The following is a 26,223-nucleotide window of genomic DNA, read 5'->3' on the forward strand; positions in this document are numbered from 1 at the left end:
ACTTTTCTTGCTTGTTTTGGTTGCGGATACGCAGGAAAATTACGAAAATGTGTCGATGCTTTGATCAGTGTTAAAAATCGGAAACTTCAATGGGAACGTTGCGACCGACTTGAATATGGCGAACATTTTAGTAGGTATTATGGCACATGCGAGTTCTTATCCTTGTACATGGTGCATGACATCAAAAGATGCATTGAATGTTTGTGGGAAATATAGAACGAAAGAAAATAGCAAGACTAATTATGCAGATTGAAAGGAAAAAAGTAGTAAGAAAAAATATGCGAAAAAATTTAAATGTACAAATAATTCTATAATTTCCTCTGCTAACAATACAGAGCGTATCATCGATATTATTCCACCACCTGAACTCCACTTCATGATCGGGGTTGTTAACACGCTATATAAACATATGTTACTTGCGTATGCATCTGAGTCTCGTATGGGCGAAAATGTGAAATGTCCCGTGTGAATTTGTTTATGGAAGTCCTAAATTTGCTGATAATGCATGTAAAGTGCTCTTGGACAAGGTAGATAACTTACGTAGTATTTATAGTTTAGGATGCTTAAAATATGTTCAATGTTTTAATGATTTTCGATGCGTAGTCGATTCTTGTTTTTCTACGAATTTAGAAGAAAACTTTAAAGAGTTCATTGCTAATTTTGAAAAAAACTACATCAGTTTAGAAATTCCGATCACTCCTAAAGTTCACGCAGTTCTGTTTCACGTTCCAGATTATTGTTGTACAGTTAACAAAGGTTTCGGATTTTTTAGTGAACAGGCAGTTGAATCGGTACATCATGATTTTCAATCTATTTGGTATAAATACAAAGTGGTAAGTACGCATCCAAATTATGCAACTAAGCTACTGCGAGCTGTCCGAGAGTACAATTCCAAACATATCTAATCTGTGATATTAATTATATTTTGTTATACCGTAATGTTAGTTATTATTTATTGTATCGTTTATTATTTGTTATATTGTAATAAAATTTTTTTATTTTAAATAAAATAACAGAAAAAAATGTAATTTTGTACTTTTAAATTTCAAAATGACTTTTTTCAAAAACAGCTTAACCGATCGAGCTCAAATTTGGTATACACCTTTCTGAAATATTCTTCAACTAATTTCTGTAATAAAATCGGAGGTACTTTTTCATCGAATATCTGGGTCGTTCCGCACCACCGTGCGTAGCTTTGCGTACTTACAATAAGTTAATTTTAATTTAAGTTTCATTCACAATTTCTTTTGCTCCTTGGCGTACAGGGACGGCTGCAAGCTTGGTCCAGGGCTTACTTCTGAGTTGAGGAGCGGACGGCAGAAAACTTGTCCTCCGGGGCCGTGCAGGGCCTTTTATCAGCTGGGGGTGGTTCGATGGTTTTTCTCTTCCTCATCCTCTCAAAAAAGCTTTATTGTAAAGTTGGTATTGGCCATTTTTCTCATTGGTAGAAGGATTTTCTTGTCTAATTTTGGTGGTATTAATAGAACAGGAGGCGGGAGTTTTCCGAGATGAGCGAGGTGGAGCGAAAATTGAAGTTGGATTTAAGAGATGGATCCACTCATACCGTTTCGGTCAATATTTTAACTACCACTATTAATAACAATTATGCGCAAAGCTACGTTTAATTAAACTATTTAAAAATAACCATAGGAATTGCAACGGTAGTCGATTCAATTAATCGAACCGTTCGCGATTCTGATTTTCGCGCGTTAGTTCTTAGTATTGAGAGAGAGAGGGGGCGCGCGATCTTTTGAATTAGCAGTTACGTCTCAGCTGTTACTTGTATAGTACCGCCAAAATAGTTTAGCACAGTGTTCCAACGATTTGCCAATAAAAAAGTTTACTTGGATTTTGGATACGTGTGCAAGGGTGAGCGAGGAAGCAGCAACAGTAGCAGCATCACGGAAGCAGCAGCAAAAGTGACAGCAATTATACAGCAGATTTGCGAACGAGGCAGCACAGCTGATTCTGATCGGAGGAGCACCTTTAATTTGCTTCAACAATTACGGCTGATCACCGTAATTGCACCGCAGGGTAGGTGCACCTCCCTTAATTATCGCGTGACAAAATACATTTGGTATTTTGTCCAACGGTGTTAGCGTTAATTTTTTGTATTCGCGTCGAGCGTTAGATCGCGCCAATATTCGTATCTTCTCTCTCTCTCTCTCACCGAAAGTTATTTAATTGTAAATTCTATTCGCGTGCGTCAGTCCTTCGGCCCGGCAAAGACTGTAGAGATTTTTATTAATAAAATCTATTAAACTTATTCGCCGATTTCGTCATATAATTTTTCCTAGTAGTTTAAACAATTGGAAAAAGCTTAGATTTTAATCCTATTATAGCTAGGGGATTAAGTGGATTAGGAGTAAAGTCGCTTACACTTAAAACTCATCGTGTGTCACAAGGCACGTGATTTAAGGTGAGTTCAACTCCGCTTGATCGAAGACAACTAAGTTAAATCAGCTGACGTTAAGGTGAATACACGTATTAACATACGTGTTAACGGAGCGGCGGTTTGCTCTGCATCGTGGGAGTTTGTTCTTAAATAAATTTCTCATTTTGCGGATTTATCCCCCCGTTACAGAATTTATAATGGTATTGTATTATAAAAGAAACAAATTTGGTTCGAAGTTCACGCGTTTATTCATTATTTAATAGTTTATTACGGTTTAATTACTTTCAAATTATAAAAAACTGAAAGCTTTCGCGAGCTTTTATCCACGGGAAGAAGAGTTCTTGATTAACATGAACTTTCTACTATATACTAAGTTTTATTTTTCATTTCCTACACATTTTATTCTATTAAAAAAAAATTCGTTATAAATAAAAAAAATTGTTTTTGTTTCCCTCCCTAAAAAGTTGAAAAATTCGTAAAAAAGTTGTAAAAAAAGTTGTAGAAAATTCACAGAATAGTAGGAAATTAATTTAAAAATTAATTAAAATAAATAATGCTCAATAAAATAAATGAAACTTTATAGAATAAACATAGTAAGAAAAAAAGAAACAAACAAATCTATAACTAAAAATTTATTTTTATTTCTCCGCGCATTGTCGATAATCTTATCAGCACAAGTCTATACGTTGTTGCCAACATCTTTTCTGCTTCTTAAACCTTTTCGTTAACCAACGCTGAAACATAAGAAAAGTAAAAATGATGTTTTTTATAATATTATTTTATAAGTTATTTATTTACCCAATACTCCGTCGTAAATAACTTTCGGAATGGTCACCGTACCGGCTTTCCCTGTTGGAGTCATACGACGGAGCTCTTTTTTCTCGATTAATAACTGCATTAATTTGTTAACCATATTTTGGCTGTTATATTTATATTTTGCGATCATGTTGTCCAACTCAATTTGGACAACATAAACCGCGCAACCATCGCAAAGCCGTACCTATAACAATAATATATAATACATTCTGTTACAATATAGTACATACTATTCTATCAATATCAGTTGAATGTGCAAACGTGTGTATGGCTAAGTGTATAGGCGAGTATGCGTAACGGTATATGCCCGTATGTACGAGCTTGAAAATGTGCGCGGATCCGTGTGCGAGCATGTTTGATGTGTAAGCTTGTAAGCGTGCATGAGAATATGTGTGAATACGAGCACGGTGAGTGTATATACTGTCTACGAGCTTGCGCCTTAATACCTTGCCGTTTCCGGATTTCACTCCAGCAAATTTTTTCCTCAAAAATCTTCTTAAAATTATCTCCTCTTCATTATCTTCCAGACCTGCAATACAAATCTATTATTACTATAATTTACATATTAATTTGTTATTTAAATTACCTTCATTTGAGCCTATCTCCATGAATCACATTTCCATGAAATCGAATTTCATTATGTTTCTATTAATTTCGTATTTACTCGTTAGCTTACATTCATATTTATTGCACTCAGCTTTTTCTCATGAATTCTTATTAAAATTAAACATCATTTTTGTTATGCATAGATTAAATCAATTTATTGTTGTCATTTGCGATGAGTATAATATTATCAAAAAATTGCTACAATATGCAGTAAGTAATGTAGTACGCAGTAGCAATCGAGTTGAGCAACGCTATCACGTATTGATTAGTATGCGCACGTCAATTTGCCTGCTCCATCATGATCCGCCGTCGCGCGGCCCGTCGGCCGTAATCAGCACTTCATTGGCTAAGATTGAATCGCGATTATCTATCTAATTATAGAGAAAAAATTAATTGTGACATCTTATTCAATTTTTTAAGACGAATCCAATGGTACCAAACTCTTGAATCAACCTTATAGGGGCGATTTTCTTGGGGAAAGAGTGCGAATTTAAAAAAAGCAGTTTCTTTACAGCCCCCTGAATATTAGTTGAGATAAAAAAAACGCTATTGGAAATTTGGAAAATACAAAATTAAAGAGTGAAAGGCGCCTTTGGGAATGAAAATTTCCAAAAGGGTGGTTTAAAAAATTGTAAAAAATAAACGAGTATTTAGCATGAAAAAAGTTAAATGTTTCTTGGAAGGTTAAATTTTCCAAGGCTGTGGATTTTTGTACAACTCATTCAGATAGTTAGCCATATCGTGAAGATTATAAACAAACCACTTGGCTGGACCAACGTCATCAACGGTATTCTATCCGTAGCTTTGACAACATGAAAGAGAGTCATCATAGCTACACTTGATGAAAAAACCAACACTGTACAGTTTGTAACATTCATAGATCCGTTCATCCGCTTCCAAGAGACTCTCAAAATCATCATACACAACAAACGATACTAAGCATTCATTTTCAACGTTTTCAAATTCTAAAAATTTATCTTTCTGACTAGGAAGCACAATTTTATACATATTCACATTTTTACAGTCGATCTCGTGTATTTTCAATCTCTGTTCAGTTCGAAAATAGTGTAAGCAACGATCGCATATGTACGATTTACATATGAGCAATGACAACTGACGATACATCAATCAAGATAAGTCTTTTATCCAAACATAGTGAACTTTCTAAGGCATATTAGGAATTTGCATTTGCTCTTCGTTCACATCGGCATTAACATCTATAAAATAATTTTCCGCTAGAATAAGGTTTACGTGCTTTTCTTTTTTCTCATCGGTTAAATGTTGCGGCAAAGGTTAAATGGCAACTGGAGTTAAACTTTGTTAAAGCTAGAGTTCGGCGTTGCATCGATGCAACGCCGAAAGGATAGCCCATTTGAAACATGTCATTGTTCTAAACATTCACACAGGCTCTCTTTCTTCTAATAGGTTCGGGCAATTTAACGTAAGAACCAGCCCTCATAGGATGTACTTACTGATATTTGCAGTTAAGTTTAATATAACACGAAGAGACCAGCACGAGTCTTGGTCTTGAAATTCTTCCATGCCCTTACTGATTGGTTCTATAACGTTTTCAATGAACCACTCATCTATGTCTGTAGTTAGGTATATCGGTGTCATCTTCGTATTAAAATGCTTCACATCGAGCGTTTCATCGCAATTATTTTTTTCAACTGCATACTCGGCATCTAGTACAGCCTTCACTCTTAAAGAACTATGTTTCTTCAAGGTCTCCTTAATTTGAGCATGGAAAAATGATTTAGCAAGATGATGATCTAATTAAAAAATACTTACCTTATACTTACCTACTCGTTTCGTTAAAAGTGGGGTAGGAATAAAGAAAAAACACAAGGTTGAAGTCATTCGTATTTTAGAATTGTTTTTTTTTTTTGTTGAAACGTTTGTTTTTTTAGTATTTACCTTTGCGGCTGCGATATATTTGCACATACGTTTGAATAGTACTTAAAAGTGCTAATTTAAAAAAATTATATGTCTTTTTTATTGAACGAATAGCTTGTCTATAATTGAAATTTAGCACTTTTCAGTTCAGTTTTTATATTCTTATAAAATAAGAAAATTTTTCCTCGCAGATAACGACGACCACGGTGATAACGAAGTCGATAACGATGACGACAACTGAGCGTGTACTTAGTATTTATATTTATATTTTATAAATTTGTATATTAACTGTTCATTTGTATTTTTGTATTTTTCAAGATTATTGTAATAATTATGTATACATATATGTATATATATATATATATATATATATATATATATATATATATATATATATATATATATATATATATATATATATATATATATATATATTGTAACGGGGTGGATTAGCTAGTACAAAAGGGATTTATTAAAAAACAAACTTCCACGATGCAGAGCCAACCGCCACTCCGTTAAACACGTATGATTATACGTGTATTTGTCTTTACGTTTGATACTTTCGTTCCTATGTCTTCTTTCCGCATTCATCACCACATCGCAGGATGAAAATGAAGCTTCACCTCTTGCACCCATCAACTGCCCGCATTGGACCGAATCACCCACACGTACCGATAATTGAACAAGATACTGCATAAAGCGGGAACATCTTTTAAAAGGTATCTTTTAAAAAATAATCCTTTCATTTTGTTTATGGATTGAAATTAATTTCAATGTCTTTTTCCAGCAAATATAGTAATTCGACAATGTTAGCCAAAGCAGCCCACTGAAAAGAAGCAGTGACAATACATCACCACTGCTCGCTCCCCAAGAAAAGAAAAATTTTATGCGAGCTGAACGTGACTACGGCGATGTTGTTCAACGAAGAAGACTGAACATAGTTTCAGTTTGTAATTAATAGTTTAATTTTATAATTACTTAATTGAAATAATTTTAATAAATGGTTAAATTGTTAATAAATAACTTTTATACTTGTAAAATAAGATTTATTTTTTATTAATACAACACAGTTTCAATTAAAATACAATGTATATATTTACTGATACTCCCCCCCTGTACTTAATTAATGAATGATCAATTAAAGATCAGCCGTGGCTCAGTTGGTAGAGCTCCGGTATGTGGATTCATAGGACGCGAGTTTAATTCCCCGTAGTATCTGTTCATTTTTTTTAATTCACTCAGCTCAATTTACACTATATTATATATAAATAAATTTTAACATACATGCACATTGTAACGGGGTATTACCGTTTAATAAATTTATATCGCGCAATTACGTTAAGGGACGCGAAGTATGGCCTCGAAGTTGTAAGGCCCATCGGGCGAGACGTCCAATTGGATTCTTCAGGTTGTATAGCCATTTCAGGCTATTGTGATCAGTCACCACCCTAAACGGGTACGCTTCTATGTATGGGCGAAACTTTTGGATGGCCCATACGACCGCCAAGCATTCGCGCTCCGTAGCTGAGTAGTTTTGCTCAGCCGGATTAAGGACTCTGCTAGCGTACTCTATGATTCGGTCGCCGTCTCCTGCCTTTTGTAACAGGACGGCCCCGATTCCGGTAGCGCTAGCATCTGTCTCCAGCACGTACTGCCCATCTGGTTCTGGTAATCCCAGGCATGGTGCGGACATCATGAGTGCCTTAATTTTGGCGAAGGCTTGTTCCTGTTCCTCTCCCCACACATATTCGCTCTTTTTTCCTGTTAACCTCGTTAACGGTTGAGCGTGCGTGGCGAAGTCGGTCAAGAATCTGCGGTACCACGAAGCTACCCCCAGGAAGGTGCGCAGCTGTCGCACGTTTCCTGGCCTTGGGTACTCCATGATAGAGCGCACCTTTTCAGGATCTGGCCTGATCCCCTCGCGGTTGATCAGCAGGCCGAGGTATTTGGCTTCAGACTTGCAGAAGACGCTTTTCTCTCGATTGATCGAGAGGCCAGCTTCGCACACCGAGAGACCGAACGGCATTCGTACGAACTGGTAATGTCCCAGTCCGGGTACGGTAAAGGCCGTGATCGGCCGAGATTCAATCTTGAGCGGGATCTGGTGATACGCGCTACTGAGGTCGAGCGTGGATATGTAGCGCGCGTTTCGCAAGCGTCTTAATATATCCTGCATAAACGGCAAGGGATACGCATTCGGCTCGGTGACTTTATTGACCTTTCGGAAGTCAATACAAAATCTGTATGAGCCGTCCTTCTTGCGTATCATAACCACTGGGCTCGACCAGCCACTGTCTGCTGGTTCGATTACCCCTTGGGTTAACATTTCCCTTACCAGTCGATGCATTTCCTGCTCGACCTTGTGCGATACCGGGTAGTAACGCTGTTTAATTGGCTTCGTATCACCGACCCGAATCTCGTGCTCGATGCCTGCCGCACATCCCAAGCCCAACGGGGCTCGGGATAGGGCCTCGTCGATGGTCTTCTGTAGCATGGTCTGTTGCGTAGCCGTAACCTCGGCTAGTCCGATTGTGGCTAATCTCGGACCAGCCTCCAAGCTAGCTACCTCTAGCTCCATTTTGGCTTGCGATCCCTTGAACAGCAACGTGTTATCGTCTGGATCAAGTACCGCTCTGAACAATCTGATGAAGTTCACTCCTAATATACATTCTTCGACGAGGGTAGGGAGGATGGCTACTCTCGTCGGCATCGTCAATCCTCCCACGGTGAAAGGTAGCATGGCGTGACCGACGATCGTTAACTTGCGACCGTCTGGTAATCCTGCTGTTCCCGCGTGGGTGGTATCTAATCTGACGCCCAGCACAGACGCTATTTGTAGAGCATTACTACCCATAGCTGTGGTGGAAGCTCCTGGATCATAGAGGGCCCGTATTTGGAAGTCCCCTATCTTCACCGGTAGCCACCAACGCGTCTCCTGTTCCGGGGAATATCGGGAAACAGTTTCGACGGCTCCACAGCTTTGCTCTTTATTCGTTATAGCGCTAGCCGTTATGCTCTTGCGTGGTCGAGTGACGTTACCTATCGTCCGAGCCCCTTTGGTTCGGACGATCGGAGTTTCTATGGGGTTCTTCTTCGACGGTTTATCATCTGCCTTAGCCCGTGCCCCCGAGGGCGTGTGCGATCCTTTCGTCACCGCCTCGGTTGGTCCAGGGTTCCTGGCTTTATTAACGTCGTTACTCCCATTCTCCATGCGTACTCTACTGCCACGCTTATCTTTGGCGTCAGCAAGGGAGTTTTCGTCCTCGACGCCCAACACGCTCGCTACTAACGGCATGGACTGTGTTGGCGGAGGCCGCGAGATCTCTTTGACGGGGTTTGGGTTACTGGATGAAGGAGTGGGGTCAACCCCACCTATCCACTCCTTTGCTCGTTTCCCTTATTACATTGGGGACAGAATTTCCTGTAGTAACCCAGTAGGCCGCACTCGGCACATTTGATCGGCCCAGAGAACTCTCTTCCTCGTTTGCGGGGAGTCTCCGGCTTTTTACTTCGGTCCTCGGAAGTCGAGCTTTTGTCGGCGCGGTTATTCTTCATTTCCGCCGATATTTCCTTAAGTGATAACAGCATTTGGTTGAACACGTCGCTGGGTGGAACCTTCTTCTCACCATCGACGGATTCCAGACTCGGGTTAGGTGTTGCCCCCGGGGGCGTCGGTGTGTAGACGACCTGGTGCGTCACCTTTTCGAGTACCTTTTCCATGCTTTCCAATCTATCGCTGACTTCCGGTTTATCACCGGACATGGAAGCCACTTTCCCTTTACGACCCTTGCTCGCGTCGGTGCGGGGATGATATGCCATCTCAGGATACAGAGTCGACTGAGGGTCTGGCATCGTCCGCTCCATCCTCCGCTGATGCAAGTTGTGCTGGGCCGTCATGGCCAGGACGTTTAGGGTTCGTACGGAGTCCACTTCTGACCTCCGTATCTGGCTTTGGATTTCCGGTAGGAGGTTGGTATGTAGCAGGTCCAGCTGGCTCTCGTGCGTCATTCTAGGGTTCAGCCGGCTCATTAGGCCCATGAGGTTCGCGATGTATACGTTCGCGGGTTCGTCTGGGCCCTGATATCGGCCTTGGACCTCTTTGGTTAGACGCTGCTGCTGTTGCCTGCTAGTTCCAAACCACGCTCTGGCGTCTGCCTCGAAATCCGCGTAAGAGAACCATTCATTCCGCATCGCCTCAAACCAGACGAGGGCAGGACCGGCGAGTAGCTCGGAGACAGCCGTGAGCATCTCGTCTTCGTCCGCGCTGCTCCTCGAGTTGTCTAACCTTGTTAAGAAGGTGTCGATGCTCGCGTTGCCTTCTCCGGAGAACCTGAGCTTCCACCCCCTGACGATGCGGCCGACGTCCCTTGTTGTCGATAACGGGCTTGACGTCTGTTGGGATGACCACATGCTCGGCGGGTGGTTGTTCACTTCAGCATTAACTCCACCGAGTTGATGCTGTCCACCCTCTCCGAAAGGGGGCGTTCGGCGGGGTGTCCTGCCGGGGGCCCCCGTGGGCCTCAGTCCGGGTCCGGCTGGAGTGCTCTGGGGTAGTCTTGCGTCGTAGTGGCATGTGAACGTGTCTTGGAATGCGACGCTCCTACGCGTGTTTTCGGGTTGCGGTTCCTCATTGGAACTGTTCGACTCGTCTTGCCGCGTAATTTTGTTTACGGCATTCTCCAGTTCCGTAATCCTGGTTGCTAGGTTGTCCATGTGTTCCTGCACCCTGATGTTGGTCTGGACGATTTCTTGCATTATTTGGGTTAGGTCAGACGCATTTCTATTTCGTGAGTCTTGTACCTCCCATTTCCTCTCATGTTCCCTGCACCGGAAAATGAGGTCTTGAACCATTATCGCGAATGCCGGCGAGAGTCTGAATTGGCTGCCATCATCAGCCGTAATAGTAATTTCCTTATTACTATTTGATTTTTCTCCGCTGTCGAGGTCATTCACGATGTTTATCGTGGTTTTTTGAACTCGCGATATCACGTCCGCACTCTGCAGTAATTGGGCTAGCGGATGTTCTCCCTCTTGCTCGGATGCTGTGTGTTCCTGGCATATGGATACTAATAGCTCCGAGCGTAGGGCGGCTCTTTTGGCTGAGCTGCTGTTCTGGTTGTCGGTTTCCGCGAAATCCGCTGCGGAATAGTCCCCGAGTAACCAGCTTTGTAGACGTGCAGCTCTCGAGAGCTTGGTTCCGCTTGTTTTGAGCTCCAGGTTCTCGAGGTATTCTTCGACTTCTTCTTCCTGGAGCGTCAATACCCAATTTTCTATTTCATTTTGAATGCGGTCCATGATTGTCTGTTAGGTTGCTTGCGTCTATTTTATGTAAATTTACAGGTATGTTACGCGCGTGCGAGTGTTATATTAAAATTCGTGCGCCGAATTGAAAAATAAAAAAATTTTATTTGTCAGTACTGGGCTTGATCAAGGGCGCTCTACGGATTAATTGCCGAAAGATTCTTTGCTCGTCAATACGCAATATAATGATCCTACCTATCAGGCGTACTAACTGTTTGTTAGCACGGCTGTGTGAGTTAGTATCTAAAATATTGTAATGAGCGTTGTGCGTAAACACCAATAACCGCAGTTAATAATATTAAAAAAAATTTTTACGTTACGACAATATGATATCAAATAAGATTATTCAATTAAATTAATCCCGTTTGAAAATTGCCGGTGTTAGTTTTTCCCGGGCCAACGGGTATAATATTATTTACGGCAACTTTCAAAATTCGTTGGTGTTTATGCTCGAGAATCTTTCGGTCGCACTCGCACGCGTTCACAGTCAATGTTTACAATTTTTCGCCGCGGCGGGCCTTCGCAAGCTAGCTAACGGGCTTTGTTTACTATTGTGGCTTTCGGTGTCGAGTGCGCACAACAACACTTGACTGCCACCTGAGCTACTGGTTGACCGAGCGCAAGGTTAATATTAAGAACCGGTGTTTTGCACTATCAAAAACACCGTAGGTTCTTTAACGTTGGGCGCCATGTAACGGGGTATTACCGTTTAATAAATTTATATCGCGCAATTACGTTAAGGGACGCGCGTAAACCGTCGATGCTCGCTACTATTCCGGGAGAGCACGAGAAAGTATGCGCCAGTCAACCGATTATCATTAATAACCTATACTAAGTTGAGTGGAAGCTACGTGAAATGAGAGAATCAATGAAAACACTTGTTAGTAATGTAGATCGGATCTTTTATTGTCCCTCAAAATTCACAAAAGATCGGCCCGCGCGTTTGTTTACATGCACGCTCGCTCGTCGACAACACGCTTTGCCGGTACGCTCGCTGCTCCTTGTTATTAGAGCCGTTACATGCACGCATCGAATGTTAGAATTAAATCGTTATTCGTAATATCGCGATCACGAAATTAAGCTGGCCAGCTTACCTTTTACTTGCAGGCGATCGGAGAAAAACTACGGCAGGTCGCACAGCACGGAACAGTTTTTGATATTGTTTTTATTCGCGGGACGCGAAAGCGCGCACACACTGGTTTCGCCCTCGATGGCGAAACCTCACACACTCTCTCTCTCTCTCGATCTGGCCTCTGGCTCGTAGCTGAGTAGTTCCCTGGCGGCTGCAATCCGGGATCACCAATTACTGCTGTTTTGAAGCGTGTGGATGTCAAGGGCACGTGAATTGTCGATGGCGGTAACGAAAGCGGGCGGACGCTAGGATGATCTAGGCTTCACTGGTTCGAATTCTACCGCGTGCGTTCCGTCTGCTCGCGTGCCGAATTCCTTCGTTACGTATTTTGTCCCCCCGGGAGGTGCTGCCCTCACAGACAGCAATGAAGTTAAATGGTTAGCGCTAACTTGACGTTTACCGTCACAACATATATTAATAAATTATATTATATAAATAATTTTAATTCAATGAGATTCAATAATAAAATTTATTTAATCAAAACGCATTAGAGATTGGGTGGGCGGAGGCTTTTGCCCTTGATCTAAGAGTGCTCATCTCATAGTTCATGAAATTCAGATCAATTATCTGAGGCTTCTCTGACCTGTTGCCTCTCAAGTTTACCTACTCTTTTTATTTTCTATTTAGTTGTATCGATTCTAACTTGAAGTAGGCTTAACACGAAAGCGACTGAGGGACACAAAAAAAAATTAATCAAATATTCTCACCTACTCTCCTCAATCGATAATGTAGTACAGATTATATAAACTGCATCAAGATGGTAAGAATTTTACGTAGAGACCGATGCCGCGTAGTATGTCTCTTCGGATAACAAAGATACGTCCAAACATTTATGCACAACGACACGTTCTCTTTATTTCTCTTGCTTTCCACTGTAGCTACAGCTCGATTTAACTAGACCTAATATAATATATATTTAATAGGATAAATTTAAATGTGCCATAACGGTTTATCGGGAAATAGTTTGCTTACTCACATTTTCATAAATTCATGCAGAAATTTTAGTAATAACCACCAGGCAGTTTTATGTAGGAGATCATATATTTGTCTATATGTGATTCTCTGTTTTATTCTCTACATAATTTTATTTAGAACTTTTACTTAAAGAATAATTCACAAAATAGTTTGAATTGGGTCATGGATATGAACTGAGATATATTTCTTATCTTATATGGTTTTTATTTTTCTATTTCCTTACGATAAAGATAAGATTGAAAGTTGATTAAATTATGCGGTTAACTTACAGTACCGGTCAGCCACTTTTACCTCCCCACGGGCAAAATCAGTCTAACTTCAAAGTTTTATATCTCTGGTAGAAAATAACGTACAGAGACGCGCGTGGGTGCGTTTGAAAGGTCTTTCGAAGAGCTTTCAAATGACATGACTCACGGTTGCCATTGATTGTTTTTTTAAATTTTGCAACAATTATGCAAAATTTAAAATTCTGAAATTTTTTTATTATTTTTGACAATTAGCCAATTTTGGAAAAAAAATCGTACGAAAATTTTAAGTACACCATTTTTTAGCTATTACCAAGCCCTATCTGAATCACTCATCAAAAATTTATTTTCGTCAAATATGACGCGCGCACGGGCATTTTTTCCTGGAAGTGACAGTTTTTTTCAACATTTTTTATCTCCGTCAAATTGTAACAATCGAAAAAAATTTTATAGGAGAAAAAATGTTTGTTTTTTCACGTAGAATACTGCAATAATTTTTTTTTCGGTTTTTCGAAAAATTTTTTTTTTCGGTTTAAATTATTTTTCAAGGTCGAAAAAAAAAAGATTTTTTTTTTATGTAATTTACGATAATTGTTATGTAGTATTATTGAATGAGTGGAAAAAAATTTTTTTTTGTGGTTTCTCATCTTTTTAGCGTACCGACCGAGAGAAAAAAAAATTGAAAAAAACCGAAAAAAAAATTTTTCGAAATACCGAAAAAAAAATTATTGCAGTATTCTACGTGAAAAAACAAACATTTTTTCTCCTATAAAATTTTTTTCGATTGTTACAATTTGACGGAGATAAAAAATGTTGAAAAAAACTGTCACTTCCAGGAAAAAATGCCCGTACGCGCGTCATATTTGACGAAAATAAATTTTTGATGAGTGATTCAGATAGGGCTTGGTAATAGCTAAAAAATGGTGTACTTAAAATTTTCGTACGATTTTTTTTCCAAAATTGGCTAATTGTCAAAAATAATAAAAAAATTTCAGAATTTTAAATTTTGCATAATTGTTGCAAAATTTAAAAAAACAATCGATGGCAACCGTGAGTCATATCATTTGAAAGCTCTCCGAAAGACCTTTCAAACGCACCCACGCGTCTCTCTGTACGTTAATTTCTACCAGAGATATAAAACTTTGAAGTTAGACTGATTTTGCCCGTGGGGGGGAGGGGGGTAAAAGTGGCTGACCGGCACTGTAGATTAAAAGATATTAATAAATTTAACGTTTATGGACTTACCCATAGAATCTTGTCGCATACTAGATACTGTTGACATATTTGGACCAGAATGTGACATAGAGAACGGCTGTGTCATGGTTGGATATGATGTACCTGTCATCTAGACAGAAAACCACAAGCACTTTAAGATACTCAATATAATAATTTGTATTGATGAATTAGTATAATATTACATCGCAGTACCAGTTACAATATATACTCTCATTTTATCGCTTATTTTTGAGTTTATTTGTCATTATTATAAAATAGAAATAAATAAATGAGTGAAATATGGCAAAATTCATTTGATATTAAAATAATATTTTTTTAAATCGTTACAATTTCTACATCGGCAAATGTTTTACGTACTTAGTAATAATAATAAATAACTATTTGATTTTAACATTTATGGACTTACGATTTTATTAACAGAAGTTTCGATTTTATAACAAAACATTAAAATTATAGAAGTTAACAAGAAAATTACATTTTATAGAAAATTTTTATAGTATATAATTAATAATTTTAACAAATGAAGTAGATGATAAATTTTTCTAACAATATGTAAAATGATGAAGACTGGCTTTTTTACCTGATCAGGTCATGTTTCAGAGGGTACAGTTAGCTGATTTTTGGGCACATATTTTAATGAGGTTTTATTTTCTTTCTTTTTATAAATCGAAAAAAAGTAGTTAAGAATGTTGGTCAGGTTCACAATTAACAAGTCGATATCGAAGAAAAATTGAATATGAGGTTATTAATACGCATAATATTACCTGTGAAAGTTACTAGATACTTGGGTACTTTACTAATGAGATATTAATAAACAAAGTTTCCGTTATTTACAAGAGACTCTGTGGGTCTTTGAATTGTCATGCCTTACAAATTGAAATATGAAATAGAATTAACAAGTAGTTTTCGATGAAATTATTATCAGCAGGAGAAAAGTATCTAAGGAATATTGTATAAGCTTAAAAAATCTACAACAGTAATTGAAAAATTCGCATTACCATTCTTTCCGTGAAATTATCATTTTCCACTGTATAATAACCACCATTGCGTATGGTAACGGTAACGTCGCAATCGTTAACCGTCACGCGATATTTGGAATTCTCCAACATACGTCATGATATGACGATATAATTCATTAACTTTAACCAGAAATTATTGACTACAATGAAATTTAGAGAAAGGCAGTAAGAAAAAAATAATTATTAAAAAAATATGTTTTTATTAAAATATCCAACCAATTTACATTTTGTAATAATCAAAATATGAAATAATTGCAGTATTGATAATTTATCACCTGTATTTCATGTAGAAATTTAAAATCTTTGGAATTTTAGCAGCAACGATTTTTTTTCGCGTTGCGAACGAAGTATTCAAGCAAAGAACTCAAGGTTTCCAATTTTAAGAACCTGAAACCAAACATAGTATGCATAATAGATTTTCATGCACTGATTCCAAATCTGGGCTTAGAATTGCAATATCACCCTTGGTCTTCTAGATATCTTAATCTAAAAGGGTAAAAAAATACGCTTTTTTTGCTAGATTTGACCACCAGTAGCATGACGAAGGATATTTTCTGCGCAATTCTGACCATAGTTCCGAAAATAGCAACTCTTGGGCTACAAAAGACACTATTTAAAATTAATTTTATAATTTTTTTTAATGGAGATTTGAAAAATGTTGGATTTGAACATTCTACTATAGGCTTATAATAACATGAAACTCAATATTCACTTCTCATGCTTATAAATGCACACGTATAACAGCATGAGAAGTACGAGAGTCCGCGTATAGCACAGTGTTCAGTTTGCTGAAATCCCATAACGTCAAACTCGATATTTCTTAAGCCAGTAGGAATTCACGTGACATTTCTTGAGTAATTTTCAAACCAGAACATTTGATGGATTCACGTAAGCCTATAGCAGAATGTTAAGATCCAACATTTTTCAAACGACCATATCTCTTTTGAAAAAATTATAAAATTAATTTTGAATAGTTACTCTTTTAGAAACTGTGATCAGAATTGCGCAAAAGAAAATCCTTCGTCATGTTACGGATGGTCAAATATAGCAAAAAAAGCATGTTTTTGACGCTTTTAGATTAAGATATCTAGAAAACCAAGAGTGATAGCGTAGTTCTGAGCCGAGATTCGGAATTAGCGCATGAAAATCTATTATACCATGTCTGGTTTCAGATTCATGACTTTTGTAAGATTTTGTTGGCCTGTGTAATTCATTTGTGTAATTAACATGGCCAATCACCTTTATCCATGTCATTGCACTATTAGTTATTGTTTTTGACGAAGTAACTAACTTCATGATTACTTGTTCCAACATGACAACATCGTTTATTGCATTATGCGCATTAATAGTGGGTATATTGTAAGTACATGCTAAATTTACTAATTTATTATCTCATGTCTTAGTATTTCCTGTTAATTTTTTTATAAGAGGCAAAGTGTCCGTAAAACTATGTGAATAATGGGCGGGAAATGAAAGACAATGGGTAGTGAATGCCAATGGTTTAATTCCTTATTTATCTTACGAAATCTGTACACTTGACGCGTGGCGAGACACGAGCTTTCAGGTCGAGACATGATGGTCAACTGAGGCCAACATGGCGGCCAGCTGAAAAAAGGCGCGCGCACGCGCGGATGTGCCTCTTTCTTTCTTGACGCTGCGCCCTCGCGCGTGACTTTCGCCAAATACCATGTATCACTGACAGAAAATGATTTATAAGAAATGTGCTTATAACTGCTTTACGAGTAGATTGCTCTCAGTAATCTTCGTCGCTCGAGATTACAATTATATGCCTCTGAAACACATTTCTTATCAAGTTCACTTAAAAAGTTATAAAACTCTTGTAGACCTTCCAATAAACTAAATGTAGCAGCAATATCTTTATGTAAATACAATTTGCCAAATAAAATGTATAAACCAGTTACTTCTCTATATTTTTCATTAATATTTTACGTTAGAGTTACGTCAACCGAGAAAGTTCTATCTTTGTGCTTTGCAGCGATTTGCAAAATGTCAGCATTTTATAGGAAACTTCCAATCTCCAAGACGAAATGAAGTATTGGAAGTTCAGAAGAGTTACCGACGATTCCTAAAATAGGAGGAGCGTCATTATTTAAAAGTCCTATACCTGATTAATAATTTTCGGAACCTTCAAGGCATTCTTTTTATGGCCTAATTCTTTCTTTGTTTTTTTAAGAAACAAGCCGTTTCTTTCAAAACCTTTTGTTAATGATTTTTCATGAGTTTTGTTCGCCTGTGTATCAAGTGTATGATAATATTTTGTAGTATGGATATAGATATTTTTTTAGATAAATTCCGAGCAACTGTGATGTTTTTATCGACTGCAAATGCAAGATGATAATCATTTGCTGCCGAGCTTCCGTTATAAGATACTTTCGGAGCTTTACTCGCAATAATGGTATTCAAACTTTCGTTTGCATTGCTGGATACTCCAACTACATACCTGTCAACTTTGGTAGCTAGTATATCAAACAAGCAGTATAGTACATCGAACAATTTTTTACTTTGGAATCCATGACCTATTGTTGAATGTTTGTACGTATCTGAATTCTCTTTATAGCCACACCAACTGCCGCAATTAAAATGATTAGTGAAAGCATGATCTCTTCCTTATTATCGAAATTCCTTATCGTCAAAACGGTATCACCACGTTTTGAGATACACAGTAGTTGAAACAACGTGTTCAATATTTTATCGCGTTTGAATTTAGTTCTTTATGCTCTTTTTAGATTTTATACAACTTATTACGCCTTTGGATGTGTAGTTTTTGTTAGAGAGCTTGATAAACTCGTATAACTATTGCCAGTACGAATAGCTAATATGGATGCACTATTATTATTTTCAATCATTACTCCTAATTCAACATGACATATTGAAAAATTTCATTGTCGTTAGCTAATTCAGCTGCAGCTGTAGATTCCATTGCTTTAACTGAACCTATAAAATTGAGCTTACGGTGATGATCGTTACAATCATGGCTAATATCACCCATGCAGCATTTGTGATTTTATGATACGAAACCGATAATTTGTTTAAAATGTCCAATTAAAGCTGCTGTACCGGATGAGCTGCCATATTCATGACCGGTTCCTCTCTTAGGCCAGCCTATATCATATGCCGCAGCGATTCTAACTCTCTTTGGGGAGATTCCATTTATATTCGCGTAGTCAATGTTAGATTGATTTGAAAGTAAAAAATTATTTCTCCACTCATTAGGTCTAAAAGATAAAAATAAAAGAAAAATCACAGATAAAAAAAATTATGCTAATTGACGTATTGAGGGAATTAATATAATTTTTTATTATATTCATTTTATATTTTTAGAATAACTCATAAGTAAATATAAGTTGTTATATCCACATAAATGTAAATAATTAATTGCTAATTTATAATGTATGTAAATAACGGTAGTAGTATAGGCTATAAGGGTTCTAAGCCACTTTTACCATGTGAGTATTCATTCCTTCCTTACCAGCAGTCGGTAACATGATTAATCCTGCCTTACCGGCCACTGAAATGTTTTATCTGCCGATTTTGTATCGACGGTTTGCATTGTAACCGACCGAGCATGTGCACGTGCACGTGCATGTGCATGTGCACGTGTGTATGCCCGGTCGGTAGTTATCGACGTGGGTGATGCCCCCCCGCAGGCCCCATGCCCCCTCGGCCCTATAACCCTCTCCCCGATGATCGATCGATGATGCGTCAGATTGATGAAAGAAAAAAAAATATATGTGATTAAGTGTGGGGGGTGGAATATTATCGACGGTGGCGTACAGACATGACGCCCCTAGTCGGTATATCTCATGGAATGAGCTGGGGGATAAGGTTTATCATTATTATTAAAAATATTGAATACGTTTAAAATTTTTAAAATACATTTATTTGATAAAAAAGTATACATGTTTATTATATTATAATACTTATACAAGTTTTGTAATGTTACCACTTATTGGATTATACTTAACTATACGATCGTGTAAAATTAAACAATATGCAGCTGTTTCCGCAGGTATATCATTTTTTGTTTTAAACTCTAGACGTGCATCTACAGCAGCTTGTTTCAATGATTCATTTTGCTTAGAACAATCTATTACTATTAGAGGAGCATGCGTAATAAATTGTTTTCTATTCAAAAGTGGATTGTACATACAGTCTCTGTTGTAATAATTCATTTGCAAATTAGCATACATGTCATATAACATAGAATATTGATTATTACTTATGTCAAGATTTAAATTTCCATACGGATATTGCTGAGAATTGAGAAAAAGTTTAACATTGGTTACACTGCAATGATCAAATCTGCTGGGATTTTTAGTTTGATCAGAATTGCGTTTTGTTTGAAAATCTAATATAATATATCTTGGTTTTTCTAATTGATTAGATGTTTTTACTGTTCAAAGATGTTTTGACGTTTGTGATAATGCTGGATACTCATAAAGTTCCCACGATCGAAAACTCATAGAAATAGGAATATCTTTTTGAATGAAATTGAATAACTGTATTTTACACTTATCTGACGTAATTACATAAGGCATCAACCATTCGATTCGTATGAGATCTATTTGAAAAGGTTCATATTGCTCAGTATCATCAATTCTCACCAAGTTTTGTATGACTGCGTTTAAATTATCCCTTGATCGGGTAAGAATAAGTTCATGCTTTACATTCACAACAATTTTGTGATAGTCTTCAGCGAATTCTAAAATCATGGAAAGTGGTATCGACACATCAAAGTAACCATTGTTGTCAATTATTGTCTTAGTTTCTTCAATATCAAGCCATCCGGCATTTTCGAGGAATGTACTTTGATTTTGATTCAATGAAATCAAACCTTTCATAGTACTTGTCAATCCAACATTTTTACATCTTTCTATCTCAATGGCATTAATTTCATAGCGGATATCTTCGAATAGATGGCATATAGCATTATTTACGAACTTTGTCTCACAATCAGTAACAGCATTACCATCACTTCTTATTTTTCCTACAATGTGTAGAGAACTTTTCGATGGTAAGAGACATAAATCTTGATGTTGTATTAATATACGAATTTCATCGCTATTGTTAAATGCTTGTGAATTGTAAGGTTGATGTGCATGAACTTCATAATGAGCTATAGATTCATCAAAGATGATAGGTGCTTGCACACTAAGTATTTCTTCCATCTTTGAAATGACAACAGCATACAAATATACACGTTAATTTTTTAAACTGTTGACGTTTCTTTTTCTTCTTTTTGTTGCAACGTCTCGAACAATCTTCAGCCCGAGACTTTTCAGGAACTGAATGTTTCGACGTGTTCGACCTCTGACTATCCGTCGATGACTGACTTTTTGAGCGCATAACGGTGTTGTTATATAGCCACTCCCTACTTTAGCATTATAAACTATTCCCATTATACTCTCTTTATATGTAAACGAATCGTAATTACTTCTAAACGAAAGTTTATTAAATTACCGTCTTGGTCAATTAGTCGTAGCTGTAAATGATCAATAACTCTGACAGTTAGAGGTAAATATATAATCTGTTTAGGAACTTCAATGATTTTATATCCTGGTGGTACAGGTGGAAAGAATTCATGAATGATATGACCTCTATTTTGATTAATATAAGCTCCAGATGTTATATTACATTGTAACGGGGTAACACCGTTTAATTATATTTTTATTCGCGCGACTTTGTTGAAAGGGCGAAAGTAATTATCTATGCTCAAAATGCAGTCCAGAGAGCATGGGGAGACAGACGTTAGTCAACCAGTAAATCTATTAAGCCGTAAGAAAGTGAGTGGAAGCTATAAGAAGTAAGCGAGTCGAAAAACACTTGTTAGTAACACGAACAGAACCTTTTATTATCACTCAATTGCTACATGAGGTCGGCCCGCGCGTTTGTTTACATCGACGCTCGCTCATCGACAACACGTATTGTCGGGACGCTCGCTGCTCTTTGTTATTGGAGCCGTTACATGCACGCTTCGGATATGATAGATCGATTATTAATCATGCAACCGCGATCGCGAGATTAAGCTGGCTAGCTTACCTTGATATTGTAGACGTTCGAAGGAAACGGTAGAGACACACACTGCGAGAAAGTTGTCTTATTGTTTATATCGCGGGTCGCGAATGCGCGCATACGCGGTTTCGCCCTCGATGGCGAAACCTCACACACACTCTCTTGATTTCGTCTGGAGCGACGCTTCTCTGTCGGCGCAGATCTCTTCCTTTTGCTGCTGTAGGGCACCTCGACGATAGCGATCACTCTAGCTATTACTGATACGGGCGTCCTCTCGATTTTCGGTGTTAGCTGCAGCGGATCGGTAGTAGCAAAACAATAAAAGCGGACGAGCGTGTTGGTGGTCAAAGCTTCACTGGTTCGGTTTCAATCGCGCGCGTTCCGTCTGCTCGCGCGCCGAATTCCTTCGTTACGTATTTCCTCCCCCCGGTAGGTGCTGCCCTCCCAGGCAGCAATCAGGTTAGGTTATCAGCGCTAATTTGACGTTTACCGTCACAATATTCAACGCGTAGAGCGTTTACTTTGAAAATGGTTACAGGCATGTCGGAGACATTATTTATATTGGTTGGTAACAATCGTTTAGTGAAACCTAATAAACGTCCTATAGAGTTAGTTGGTCGAAAATCGACAAACTCATTGCAAATTATTTCACTGCATAAAGTATTGTTATTAGGTTTTATTTCAATTTTTATATCTATTGACTTTAACTTTTCTTTCAAATTTCGATCTATGTCACCAATTTCATAACTACCTGTAGGTAGATCAATTTCAATATCACCAACTTTGAATTTATTGTGTCCGACGTCAATATTTGGTATCGAATTAAATGTTAGTAATTCTACCAAACCAAGAGTATAAGTTTTATCCTTATCCAGTTCTATAGGCGGAAAATAGTATGTTTCTAATACAGATGATGTACCAGACAAACTGAGGTTCAATGATTCAACCATGTCGAGTGATTGTACACAACTGAATTCTTTATTTACAATTCTTACTATTTATACAAATGATAATTGTCATGATGTTCTAACAAATTACATAAAAATTTTAAACATAAATGGCCACAGGTGTAAGTATTATAATTTTGATATTTGTTATAATTGTACTTGATTTGATCAACTTTGAAATATTTCAAGAGGTCTAGAGGTGGTCGTAAATCACCAAAACTATCAAAGTAGAAGACATTTTTACCATTTTTTCGGTATGCCACCCAATGTGTACCTGATCCAGAATTATCATCAAGGTTTATAACTGCACACTCGTTGATGCGTGGTCGCGTGGGTAGAGAGTTTCTCATAAAAACACCATGAAAGTTTGGAATTCGTAATTCATGAGCATACTTTTTTATATCGTAATCTGTTAAAGGACGACGTGGCAGTTTTAAATCAAAGTTTTTTTTTTTAATGTCTTTGTAATTTTTTTTTTCTTAATAACTTTATTTTTAGGCTTCTTGACTTTACTATATGTACTAAAGGCTAAACCAAAACCTTTTTGATATGGTCTCAAATATAAACCTTTACCAAGAGCTAAAGCTTCAACACGTTTGTTATGCCTCGACTGTTTTTCTAATTGTTTTTTAGCAGCGTTCGTTCGGTTTACAGCTTGTGCTATTCCTGCTGCACCACGTGCCAAAGATCCAAGTGCACTAAGTCCCGCGAAAATAGGAACGAGTGCTGGTAGGAAACCTCCAACTTTAGGGATTGGAAGTATTCTTGGTAAATTAATATTTTTCTTTCCACCAACATTTTTTATGGTTTTTCATGCTGCGTTTAAAGCACTCTTGATAACAATTTTCGAATCATTGCTAGGAGTTACACATTTTTTTGTCATGCTGACAAGTTTTTTCATTGTTAAAGTCTTTCTTTTTTTAGAATTTTTTTTCGACGAAGTCTTCCTTTTCTTAGAACGCTTCTTGCTAAGTCTCATTCCGAACATTGATTTTGCTTTCATGATGTTTGTAACGGCATATGCTGCAGCTCTTTCACTTAAGTTAGCGTCAGAACTATGTACACGTTGCCAAGCTTTTTCAGCCAATACTTTGTCTGCAATGTTTCGTGCTTGAATATCCTTATTTTTAGAGTAAGCAATGTCGTGATCTTTAAATGCAGCGTCCAGAGAATTAATGCCAGGGTCTCCTCGATTTAATCGCTTATATAGTTTTGTACCAGGTCCGCAATATTGATAACCTGGTATGTAAGCCTCAAAGGGTAGATTATTTATCAAGTTATTTACTAAACCTCTACCAGTCTTCCTTTTCTTTTTTCTCTGGTGGGCGATCATGGTCGAGTGTTTAGTAGTGAATGCGTAAAAACTTATAAATACACTTTTTTATAGCATCGATTATCAGTTGTGATTTAGAGTTTAGAGTGAAATGGATGTAGAGGAACAGTCTCTCAAGCTTCCTGTGATAAATTTTGACGCGTTGACAGACAAAAGTGAAAAGAAAAGTAAAAGACATGGGGATCTATTGCCCGACAGCATACGTGCAGTATGCTGTGGTGCATCTAATTGTGGTAAGACGAATGCGCTCTTAGCTCTTTTAACCTATCCTAATGGTGTAAAGTTTGAAAATATTTACATATATTCTAAGTCGCTTAATCAACCAAAATACAAATTTCTTGAGCAACTTCTTGAACCCATCAAAGGTGTTGACTACTTACCTTTTAGCGAGCATGATCTCGTTGTATCACCAGACGAAGCACGTCCAAATTCTATTATGATTTTTGATGACATTGCTTGTGAGAAACAAGATAATGTGAAAGCTTTTTATTGTATGGGAAGACATAGAAATGTTGATTGCTTTTACTTATGTCAATCATATGCTCAAGTACCCAAACACTTAGTGAGAGATAATGTGAATTTTTTAATAATTTTCTGCCAAGATGATATGAATTTAAAACATATCTATAATGATCATGTGAATTCTGATATGTCATACCAATGTTTTAAAGAAATTTGTTCTTCGTGTTGGAAAGAAGATTACAGCTTTCTTGTATTTGACAAGGATCGAAAAATAGATGCTAGCAGATTCAGAAAAGGTTTTGATAAGTTCATTATAAATGCGAATCACTCTACATAAAACAGACAGTAGACAACAAGATTGCAAATAGACAACATGACTGAGTTAGGTTAACAGATTGGTATTCTTCGTCAAGTGGAAAAAGCTCGCGAAGCCATAAAACATAAATATAATTTGTTGAAGTCTGACAAATTAGCAACTGAAAAATTTGTCAAAGGGACTTTCAAGCCTGTGATTGAACCACTTGAAAAGTTGGTTGATGAAACAACACTTAGTCAGCAGAGAAAAACCAAACGTAAAAAATTATTGCAACCTAAAAAAGAAGAAAAAGATAGCTATGACATACGAGAATTATTTAAAAAAGAGGAAAAACCATTTGAAAAATTATATGATAGTGGATTGGAAGAAGCATTGAATGCTAATGAACAACTGAAAAATAATGATGTTGATGTATTTCATACTCCTGAAAGTGATTCACTTAATAAGTATTTATCAATGTTGCGAAAAAATCAAGTAGCAACATTAGATACTATCTGTGGAGTACGTCAAAATAAAGATGGTACTCTTAAGATTGGTGATAGGTCAGTGAATTTTGAAAATAATAAAATTATTATAGGTAAAGATACTTATGAAAAAAGCTCTGGATTGATTGAACTGTTATTCAAAAAAAAGCCTGATAGCTCCATTGTAACTCAAGACGATTTAGGTACCTACGGTCGTATTATAAATAAAACGAATGCATATAAAAAGCATTACAAACCTGACGAGGAAATACGCTATCAATCAAGTGAAAAATTTCGAGATATCATATCTCAGTTGATCAGAGTTACACCTTATAATTCACCAAGTGGCAGAGGGTTTTCTTTGAAGTCACCTTATAAAATTGCACGACCTAATAATCTTACTGATTATATATATTGGAATGATCCCAATGAGCTTGTAGAACGTCTTAGATTATTAATTGCAGAGACATCGGCAGGCAATCAAAATCATGTGAATGAAATTTAGTCTATAATCGAAGAATTAAGAGAAGCTGAAATTATATATTAATAGTATTAGTTAGCTTTCAAGTTCATTATCATCATAAGCATTGATCTCTTTGGATTGAAGAAAAACTTTTGCGTTTGAAAAAAATGAACAACAAGTATAAAACAGTTGTAAATGAGCTTCATAAGCCAGCTCGTCATAATTATTTAATATCATTTGACATTCGTGATATTGAGGAGACATGGCAAATCGATCTTGTTGAAATGATACTATATCAACGAGAAAATAAAAATTACAAGTATATCTTGTGCGCTATTGACTGCCTTTCCAAGTACGCTTCGTGTGAGGCAGTCAAACAAAAAACTGGTAAAGATGTTGCAAAGGCTATGAAAACCATACTTGAAAAAGGATGTGTGCCAAAAAAGATATGTCTTGACAGAGGTCGTGAATTTTATAATAAAGATTTTGAAAGTTTAATGACGAAATATAAAATTCATATGTATTCTACATATAGTAAATTGAAAGCATCAATTTGTAAACGGTTTAATAGAACTTTGAAAAAT

General features: G+C 37.2%; 1 protein-coding gene across 1 annotated transcript in view; it reads right to left on the reverse strand.

Annotated features, from left to right (window-relative positions):
* The window catches only part of LOC131663186 (homeobox protein unc-42-like), a 914,883-nt gene that overhangs the window by 107,942 nt on the left and 780,718 nt on the right, over nt 1-26,223 (reverse strand). Inside the window, exon 5 of the mRNA XM_058933391.1 lies at nt 14,612-14,711. Coding sequence (XP_058789374.1) covers nt 14,612-14,711 — 100 coding nt within the window. The remainder of the gene's footprint in view (nt 1-14,611; nt 14,712-26,223) is intronic.

Source organism: Phymastichus coffea, unplaced genomic scaffold (assembly GCF_024137745.1).
Source record: "Phymastichus coffea isolate CEN01 unplaced genomic scaffold, Cenicafe_Pcof_1.1 PCOF00002, whole genome shotgun sequence".
In the NCBI taxonomy this organism is placed as follows: Eukaryota; Metazoa; Arthropoda; class Insecta; order Hymenoptera; family Eulophidae; genus Phymastichus; species Phymastichus coffea.